We start from the raw sequence: 10,929 nt of genomic DNA, 5'->3' as shown, positions 1-10,929 counted from the left end.
ATCTAATCCTGGCCCCAGCCTCTCCTGCCCCTCCTGAGTTAACTTGCTGAACGCCAGAGCGCGAGTAGGACAGGCATTCTCTGGGGACAACTAACAGTGGCGCAAAGTGCACCACCTCTAGTTGTCCCTAGGGAATCAAACATCCATGCACGGCCCTTGAGTCCTGGTGCAGCAAGGAATGGAAGGACCAAAAGGGGAACAAATAAGAAGGGACTGGTTTCCTTAACCCCATAACTCAGGCTCTCTCCTAACAGAGGAGAAATTAGGTGCTGATAAGCAGATGCACTTGGTCACTTGCACATACAAACAATGGTTAGTTCAGGCAAAGAAACAGCCATGCCCATGTTGGTACCAATCTAAATCTGAGACTCAAAATCTGGCCTCTTGGCTTCTTTCAAAAGGGGCAGTTATTTTTAAGGGCTACACATATCTGTTTGTTTTGTCTAGAGCTAAAATAATTCTTCAGCCAGAAGTATGGTTTCTTAATACCTAGCAGGCAGAGAACAGAAGAGAATATATTCACACTTTTGTTTAAAGTCACTAGATAAGACCCATCTAAATTGCTGTTGTATGACTGTGTCTCAAGGGACCAATTATATCCATACAGCAACTTTAAAGGAGCTGTTTGCCAATTCTGCTAATAAATAAGGTTGCTTATGACAGGTTCTGATATGCATAACTGCAGTGCTCTCTAGTGGTTAATAACACTAAATTATTTGGGTTGCGTTTTGAAGAAAAACATTGTGTCACTGGTTTTCAGTTCTGACAAAGCTCATGGCTGGGGAATTTCCTGACACCGATGCTAAAATTCTATAATACTCCATAGCAGTATCTCTAAGCTCCTCAGGGATTAATAATAAATACAATTAATTCAATAATCCAATTAATATCAAAACTGTTATAAGCAACTTCTTGGACTAAGATGCTGCTCTGAAAATTCATGCTCATTAAAATTAATGATCAATAGACAAAGCTTAGTTGACATCTTCCTTTTTTATTTTACAAAGCATGAAAAAACAGTACAAAGAAGAGAATGAGGAAATAAGTAACTGAAAAGCAGTTTGACACAGAAAATTACATAACCCAATATTCTTCCTTTCATTTACTGTACAGTAACTAGGACAAATCATTCTCTTAACTATTAAAGAAAGTTATGCCAATGAACTGTGTAGTGGGGAAAACTGAAAAGGCAAGATCAAATTAACATTCAAGACTTTAATGCTACTTAAAAGTAGGACATAATATACAAAGTAACCCTGTTAGGCTAGTACAAAAATACTGTGCCCAGAAACTATATATTTGTTCAAATATTTTGAAAAGGTAGAAGAATACAAATAGACACACTTAGTGGCTAGTGACAGCTCATTATTTATTTTTTATTAAACTGCAATAGAAATTTGTTTTTAAACCATTTACAGTGCTTTCCAAACTACATTCTTTAAGTGACACACACGTCTGCCATGGATATACAACAAGAGGGCTCCAAATTCAAGCTTCAGTCACACCTGCGGGGTATGAATGAAATCAGTGGGGCTAGTTCAGTTCACTAAAAGATCAAGGAAGTGTCACGACCAGAAAGAACTGGTCCAGGGTGTTTTACTTTTTAATAGTATAGGCAAGAATAATGGTAAATATGACCCATTCCTCAAGTCTCTGGGGCACAATCGTACTCCCACTTCAATGGGAATCATCGCAGCAACTGCAAACGAGTGTTTGAACGAGCAGGTCCTACTGCATGGAATGGGAAAACTCAGGGTGCATAGCGTTGCTTATTAATACACATTTACAAACAGTGGTACTTAGGTATGAGCTCCTTTACGGAAAAAGACTACTGTCTGTGGAACACATGCTTTTCTAGTCATTTGTCAGTCATTCAACAATGCTGAAATATCCCAATATCACCATTTGCTTGATTTAGAAAAATATCACTCGTTACCCAGGCCTGACTAATGGGGGCTTTCATTTCTGTTGGTCTGACCTGAACATCCAGCCCTAACCATCTGACTTTTGTCCAGCTCACATCTGTATTCAAACTCCAAAACTCAAGCTTTTCTTTTGAAATAGTTCAGGTCTCTGGGGAATGCTGCAGAACAAAGAACAGTAAAATACAGCGGAGCGCTTCTGGAATGTAGACTGCACATCTTTAGACACACGCCCGATTGTTACAGAACTGATACAAATCAAATGCTCAGTTGATGCCTTCACAAGATACTTCCATGTAGCTTTTGTGAGAACAGTATGAATCAGCTCATTGTTTCTAATCAGCATTCTAGGGTTTGGTTCTGCTACATCAATGGTGCCAAACTCATCTGGCCCCCTGGGCTGGATTAGGCCCAGAGACCATCCCTATGCACTGGAGCCAGCATACAGAGCCGTCTAATGTGGGCGTCTTGTGCAGCACAAGCCCTGGACCAGATTCGCAGGCTCCGTGTGGCATGCTGGCCGCTGACTGGGCCTTGTGCACTGAATGCAGCACCAGAGGTGGACCATGCCAGGATGGTCTGTGGGCCCAACCTGGATTGGCGCTGTAGCCAGCATGTAGGGCGCTGTATGCAACATGCCTCCCAGACCAGCCTGTGTGCTGCATGCAGTGCTGAGTCCAGTGCCACATGCAGCGCACATCATACTGGCTCCACATGCTGAATGTGGCACATGGGGCTGAGGCCAGCATGTGATACATGCAGTACATGGGGTTGGTAGGAAACCCACAGATCAGATCCCAGGGCTCCACGGACCAGATTCAGCCCAGAGGCTATATTTTTGACACCCTGGGCTACATAACTGCGAAAAACCCAGCAGGGAAGTCCACTCCATAAACTTACCTGACTTAGGCCTCTTTCAACATCACAGGCTAGATCAGAATTGCACCTAACTGACCCTTGAAAGACAAAGGAATCTGAAACTGAATGTAGATCTGAGCATGGAAACGCTGATCCATCAAAAGCTCACTTTTACATGTGCCTGGTTCTGAATGGCATTTCTGAATCAGACCCATTTCTGTGAAGAGGGGAAAACGCAGTGCTTCTCTATAAAAATGGCAGCGTTTCCCCCAAACGAAAACCCCCTTGTGTCATAAAAACCATCCGCCCTCTCTGCTCATCTGAAAGCAGCATAAAGTAACCAACTTTAACTTTTAGCATGCTGGAAGGTATTAAGGGTTCACCGATTGCTGAAATGGCACTGATTTATAAGCAAGGGAGCAAACAAATTGTTACAGAAGAATAATTATATGGATTTCTTTAAGTCTTTGTAGTGCATGTGAAAACTTATTTGTTCTGCAATCAATGTAAGAGCAAGGTTACTTTAAGGACTTTATTACTACTTTTTAAGATCCTCCTTATTTTTAATTGGAAGAAGACCAGGACAACCCATTCATTTGGTTGGTATTAAAATGTGTTATTTTTTTTAATGGAAGAAAAGAAAGCACAGAAGTCTACATTAAAGTCAGATTCTTATTTGGGTATATGTTTCTCATTTACTTCAGTGGGAACTAATTTTGTTTGATGGCACTAGCAGCGTTTTTGGTCTTAATTGAAAGAAATGTGAAGACCCCCTCCAACAATGCTTCCTCCCAAACACGTTGGTGTGCAAATTCCTGGTGGCTTCAATGGAACCAAGACTGGGCCCACAGAAGACTTTTACCCTCTGTCCTGATCAACATTTCAGGCAACAAAATTTTGTTGGAGGGCAGTTAATATGGTTAGGGGGCTGGGGCACATGACTTCTGAGAAGAGGTTGCGGGAACTGGGCTTATTTTGTCTAGAGAACAGAAGTCTGAGGTGGGATTTAATTGCAGCCTCCAACTACCTGAAGCGGGTTCCAAAGAGGATGGAGCTAGAGCTAGACTGTTCTCAGTGGCAGCAGATGACAAAACAAAGGAGCCATGGTCTCAAGTTGCAGCAAGGGAAGTTTAGGTTAGATATCAGGAAAAACTCTCTCACTAGGAGGGTAGTAAAACACTGGAACAGGTTACCCAGAGAGGTTGTGGACTTTACATCCTTGGAGGTTTTTAAGCTACACAAAGCCTTGGCTGGGATGATGTACAAAACCAGCTAAGTGCAACTAGCTGTCACACATCCTCTATGGTCACCTGTATTGCCAAAGGAAAAAAAAAATACTTATCTGCAACCTGCATACAAACCATCCATACACAAGTGTTGAAACAACAACAACCATCATAACCTGGGAGGAAAACTGAAACAAAATATAAATCACCTGAACAATCTTGGAATCTGCCTAGAGTGCTCAAAATACACTTATAATGCCCTGAACCAGTAGTTCAAAGGGTGTGCATGTGTTTTGTATAAATATATAGATACAAATGTTATGATAGTCGTTAGATAGAAATCTCGCTACAAAATATAATTCTATATTTGTTCAAACATACGCTTTCCTCAATAGGGAGAGGTTTTGTGCAGTGTACATATATATGTGCGTACCCTACGTATATATTCTGTAAAACTGTGTATAAGTAGCAATAAAAAAAAGATGGCAATCTGTGTGATTTGCACTCATTTTTGTTATGTGAAAGGTATGGCTCCATTACCCTTTTTACAACAATTAAAAAGTGTAAATAAAATCATGATAAAGCTATGTTATACATACAATATAGCAAATAAGATATATAATGTTGGGGATCTTACTGTAAATTATATATTGCTAAAAGGAAATATCACTATAGTTGATTTGTTATGTGATCATCACCAATGAAGCCTTGGTCTTAACCACACCAGCAATTATAAACTTGTAGAGATTTTGTCCTTTCAGACACAGACACACATTCCCACACCCATGCGCGTAAACTCTTATCAACTGGCATAGATAAGAAAATAATTCTACTTCAATACATGAAGTGTCCAAGTTTTTCCTATGGTAAAAATGAAAATATGAGGATCCTGAGCTAGTCTTAGCTATTTCTCAAAGGAGTAACTGCTAAATTTTAAGGGCAACTACTATATTTATGCCTATTAAGTATACCACACACGCACAGTATTATATATACATATAAACTTATGCATAGTATACTACAAAACATAATACCCCAAGAATTTTTAATAAATTATATAACAAGGTTTTTAAAAACTTGAATGGCAAATGGTTAAGTATTTTTTCAAAGAAACGTTTCCAAATTTGGGTATTATAATAATAAATTACTGAATTACTAGGGATCAATGGCTTCTAATCTGAGTTAGCTAAAATGTCGCCAAATACAAGGATTCACATTCCTTTATTTCTAGTATAAAACTTAACACTTTGGAAGATTCTGAAATGTTTAGTTAACATTTCTTTGTTATTCATGATTTTTAAGTGCTTCTGAGTTTTATTTGGGATCAGAAACAAGATAGCTGAAAAGCAGGTCCTCCCCAACAGGTATTCCAGACCAGATGGCACTAGAAATAATAATATAATCAGATGACACCAGAAATCTCAAGGGAAAAAATTTCTTGCAAGGTTTTCAACTACAATTTGTGGATTCACCTGTTCAGAAACTGTTTTTCAAATAAGTTTCTGACCTTTTGAATGTGAAGTCAAACTAAATGCAGGCCTTTACATAAACCAGTCTTGGTTGCCACTACACCTGGTATAAATTAAAATATATATATTACAGATATGCAAATCATTATAAACAGCATTTGTGTGCATCTTTATACATCCATATTTGCATCCATATCACTAACTTATGACTACCAATTCCAGCTTTTAAAACTGTGACATTCATCTTCTTGTGGCATCACATGGTAAATGTGCTGCCTTTTTTGGATGTCTTATCCCTATGCTTTGTTTAATAAATGTCTAGTGACTTATTCAAAAGAATTTATGCATTATCTCCTCTATTGAAGAATACTGGTTTCCTCTATATCTGATGCAAATCCACTGGCTCTCTTTCCTTTTCTGAATGTTTATGCCTCATATATAAAGTCTTTTCTGAATGTTTATGCCTCATATATAAAGTCTAAGTCCCTGCAGTATTCTCAACTGTTTTGCTTTATGTCTTTTCCCATATTGCTTTAAGACTTTGTGGTTAAAAACTGTTGCTAGTAGAATGAGTGCTGAAAACTTTTTTTTTTTTTTTAAATAAAAATACTTTAGTTCCCAACATTAATGCAAAAACTTTCTACAATCTCAAGCAATTATTCAGTTGGTCATGGTCATTTCTTAGATTCTCAATCTGGTGAATCAGACTGTTGACACAAATCCCCAGACACATCCTCTCTCTGGATCAGATTTTTGAATAAGTACAGTTTTTATCATTTGCTTTAACAAACACATTTGCTTATGCTTTTCCTTCTTGTGCTTCAGTCTGTTGGTCATGATATTAAATAGATCTTTAGAACAAAGATAACACTAGCATACCATCAAAAGGAATCTTATTGAGTTCAGTTTTCCTGTGTTTCCTGTATGTTTTATCTGAAATGTTCTTCCCAGGCAGCCAATGATCTATGCTGTTGCATTTTGCCATTTCCTTGTCTATTAAGCAGCTATACTAGCTCTAAGCAAATGTCAGAACAGTTCCATTGCAAATCTCAGTTTAGGTCTTTTATGTCTACTCATTCACAGGATTGCTTTAAAATTCCTCAAAAAGGAAAGAGTGAAGGGATAACACATCCTTGTAACAGGAAACACCTGATACAATATATCACACAAGTCCCTGTGCTTTGTCACTTTGGGCACAATTCTGCATCTCCAGGTGAAGCTCTCATTGACTTCAATAGAAGTTCTGTCAGTAAAACGAGTATTAGATTCAGCCATTAATGCAAACCTCAATCACCAAGATCCTTCTTGCCTCCTGGCAACTTGCGGGAGAGCAGACAACATCGCTCACTACTTACATACGAGGATGCAACAAAAAAATAAGGGGAAGCAAGGTGCTGAATATGGTATGTTTTAAGGTACTGGCCAGTCACAAACACTAAATAAACATCTATATATACATCTGTAAAGCTGAAAGCCCTCCAACCAAGTCCAGTATCAGCAACTTGTACCTCTGTGTAGAACTGGGTAGAATAAACTACCTGCAAATCTATTGTTTCACCTCATGCAAATAAAATATAAGAATATATAATCATTATAGAACACTGGCATAAAAGTGATCATGCTATGCTTTTAAAGGCTGTGGAAAAAATAATACAGCAGTGATAAAGCATACACAAAATCCACACACAGCGTATAGCAAAATGAAGTATTCCCAAATTATTGTACTTTATAGTAAACTTAAAACACATGCTTGCTAACCCAGCAACTCAGTTCCGTTTGGACTGATTACTTTCTCCATTAATCAGATTCTTCTCCTGCTGTTCTGCTAAGGATTGCCATTTCTGTCTGTTCTTTCTACAGCCATCCAATAAAGGGTAACAGGCCTCGGATACGTGAGTCATGGCCTAAAAGAAATGGAAAATTGCTTGAAAACTGTTTGTTTTTTAAAAAGCTCTCTTCCACTCAAAATCGAACACAAACACAGTTACTTGGTTTTGCAAAGCAGACTATATTTGAGGTCTTGATGGGTATTTCTACACATACCTTTTTGTCCTGTAATGCTCTGGAGATCCGGTGGGTTGGAGCAGACTCGATTAATCGATTCTGCTCCACGTGCAAGCTGATGTGCACTGCGCTGCACCGTGTGCAGTTGTATAAGCAGTGAAATGTACATGAGCATGCAGAAAATGGTGGTGGTGTGCTTTTGAACTAAACAGACCTTGAATGTCATGCATTCAAGATTGCAAAACCACCATTTTCTCAGCGCTGACATGTATTTTGCCACTTATACAACATGTGCCAGGATGCCAGGTGCTTTTAAAAGCGCCCAGCACTGAGGCGTAAGCATGTCTACAAATGCCCGAAGGTCTCAGGTCTTGAGATTTCTTATTCTGCTGGAGACCAGGCAAGAGTGACCTGCCATATTTGGGTGAAACAGAAAACAAGTTTTGGAGAAAACTGGATTCCCATCCTCTGGCATAGACTAGAATGCTTAAATATATACATGTATGTGTTAAGAAGTTTCTACTGAAAAAAATAGTGACATTTGCAAACAAACCCATGGGTATTTCTGTGATATTCCCTTTGCTATTTCCCAACTACATCTGATGGAGACACATCCTTAGGCTGTAAAAGGCTTAGTTCTGAAGCATTATTTCATCTGAATACTCCAATTAGCTTGTAATTCAGTGGCACTAAATCCCATGTATAAGGACCTTGCAGCTGAGCTGAATGTCCCTTAGAATTTTTAGTGAATGCCTGCACAATCATATGAAGCAAATCCTGGCCATACTGAAGTCAGTACATATAGAGTGAAACCAGTCACAATTTTACTCCATGAATTTAATTTGCATTCAAACAACTGACTTCAGTGGAATTCTTGATTTACACCACGGTGAGATAAGAATCAGGCTCTTATGCACAACTTATTGGAGCTTTCCTAGAAAAAACATGACAGAAAAGAACCTCGACTGGTCACCTAGTCCAAACTCCTAGTTAAGGCAGGATCATCTCTGTCTAAGCTGCCCTAGACAAATTTTTGTTTAACCTGAATTTCAAAACTTTCAGTGATAGAAATTCCAGTCTCTCTAGATAATCCTTCCCAGTTAGAAAGTTATTTCTAATATCCAACTTAAATCTCCTTTGTTGAAATTTAAGCACATTAATACTTGTTCATTTTCTGGGGGACAAAGAGAACAGTTGATCACCAACTTCTATATATTGTGTTTTGTATTTCTAAACTTTTCTCAAATCCACTTCGGTCTTCTCTTCTCCAGGGTAAACAATCCCAGTTTTTCAACTTTTCCTCATGTCATACTTGTCAAAACTTCGATCATATTTATCACTGGATTCTTTCCAATTTGTCTATATCTTTCCTTAAGTGTAATGCCCAAAATAGGACTGTACTCCAGATGGGACCTCACCAATGCTGAATAGAGTGGAAGAATCAGTTCCCATGACCTCCATACAACAATCCCATTAATATCATATTTACTCAAATCCAAGTTGAGCTGCCTCCCACATGTAACATGGGGTGGGGGAAGCCCTTTGTCTTGAATTCAAGTTGTGGGCAGGGGGGAGCAGCTACTGTGGATCCACCTCTTGTCCTGACCCAGGGTTGAAGTCAAAACCACTACACCTCTATCCTCCCTGTCATCTCCGTACATCTCTTATGCTCCAGCTCCAGCCTGGGGAGTGGAGCACGTAGTTGCTCTAGCCTCACCTTGGTCAGGCAGAAGCTGAGTCTGAGTCTGGAGCTATAGGGGCAGCAGTCAGGCCACTTGACTCCCCTGCTGTCCCTCCCTCCCCTACCTCCCACACTGTCTTCCCTCCTGCCACTGCTTGCCTTGCTGCAGTGGTGGGAGCATGAATTGAAGACAGCCCTCCAATAATTAGATTCTGTACATGGAAAAATTATAACAAATTGACATACTTTCCTTGTATACGTAACCCTACATAATTTAATTTCTGGGGGGTCATCTTAAATTAAGAGTCAGCTGAGATCTGGGTAAACACCCAGTATGCTATTAAGTATATTCAGCACACCATAATCAGCCTGTGGTCCATTATAACCCCCAGGTATTCTTCTGTAGCACTGCAGCCCAGCTAGTTACTAATTTTGTGTTTGTATATTTGGCTGTTATATCCTAACTGCAATACTTTACTCTTGTCCTTACTGAATTTCATAATATTTATTTCAGACTACCCCCTCCCTCAGTTTACCAAGGTCTATTTGAATCTCAATTCTAGCCCCTAAAACAGCAGGGGTCACAAATTAGCCCCATATCCCTCCAGAGTGCCACTCTAATCCTTTTCCCCTACCTGATCTGCTGCTCTGCTCCCTGACCTGTGCTCCCAGCCCAGTGTACTACTGTTTGCTGCTTCCTGCCCTATCTGCCACGGTGTTGTCTGTCTTGTCCCTTGTCTGCTGCATGCCACACAGAGGCTGTCAGTACCACCTGTTGCACATGTGCCAGCCCTGCTCTAAAATATCTCTACCTTAGCAAAGGGTATCATTAAGATCCAGAACAGTACCAGATCCAGGACCAACCCATGGGGTTCCTGCTTGATACCTCCTCCAGTTAGACAGTGAGCCACTGATGGCTGCCCTTTGAGCATGATTATCCAACAGGTTCTGTATCCATATTATAGTAGTTTCAGTGACATAGTATTTCCTTAGCTTACTTTTGAGGCCATTACAGCATACTATGATAAGCCTTGCTGAAGTTCAGGCCCATCATATCCAGTGTACCACTTCCAGGCTCTGTCACTGAGACTTTAGCAGCAGGCCCCACCCTTAGATTCCTGGTCTGTCTGGGAGCCCCAAAGGTTGAGTGAAACAGATCCATAGGCTGGCTTAAGGCCTGCAGGCTGTACATTTGATACCCCTGCTCTCAATGCTTAGAAAAAAGTTCCTAGATGATATGCTCCATTACCTTTCTTCATGTCAAAGTTGGACTGATTGCTCTATAATTACCTGTATCAACTTTGTTCCCTTTTTTCAAAGATGAATATGACATTTTCCCTTTTCATCTTCTGGAACGTCAAACAATGTCCAGGAGTTCTTGAAGAAAACAGTCAATGGCTCTGCAATTCCCTTGGCCAATTCCTTGAGTACTCAAGGATGAATCTGACCCAGCCCTGCTGACTTAAAAACACTTAGCTTCTCCAAGTTCTCTCTGATGTGTTCTTTTGTTCCTCTAGACTAGGGGTAGGCAACATGTTTTGGCCGAAGTGCCGAAAAAACCACAATATCTACCTTGGAAGGTGCCAGAGTGCTGACATACCGGAGCCCAGAGCAGCTGTTTGCAGCCTCCCAGCTGTACCAGTCTGCTTGCAGCAGGGCTTGCAGCCTCCCAGCTGCCTGTTGGGAGCAGCCTGGGCTCCACAGCTGGCAGCAGCTGCTTAAAGTCTGGCCTGGCAGTGGTGTGCTGAGCAAAATGGCCTTGCGTGCCA

General features: G+C 40.2%; 1 protein-coding gene across 5 annotated transcripts in view; it reads right to left on the bottom strand.

Moving 5' to 3' along the window:
- Positions 1–974: 974 nt before the first annotated feature.
- The window catches only part of PDE5A (phosphodiesterase 5A), a 112,355-nt gene continuing 102,400 nt past the window's right edge, over positions 975–10,929 (bottom strand). For all 5 annotated transcript variants that reach the window (XM_090036634.1, XM_090036630.1, XM_090036631.1 and 2 more), the window contains exon 21: positions 975–7,379. In XM_090036634.1, the coding sequence (XP_089892760.1) occupies positions 7,242–7,379 (138 nt within the window). In that variant the 3' untranslated portion in view covers positions 975–7,241. The remainder of the gene's footprint in view (positions 7,380–10,929) is intronic.

This window comes from Crocodylus siamensis, chromosome 2 (assembly GCF_052110815.1).
Source record: "Crocodylus siamensis isolate JL-2025a chromosome 2, ASM5211081v1, whole genome shotgun sequence".
In the NCBI taxonomy this organism is placed as follows: domain Eukaryota; kingdom Metazoa; phylum Chordata; order Crocodylia; family Crocodylidae; genus Crocodylus; species Crocodylus siamensis.
This window is presented reverse-complemented; position numbering and strand designations above follow the sequence as displayed.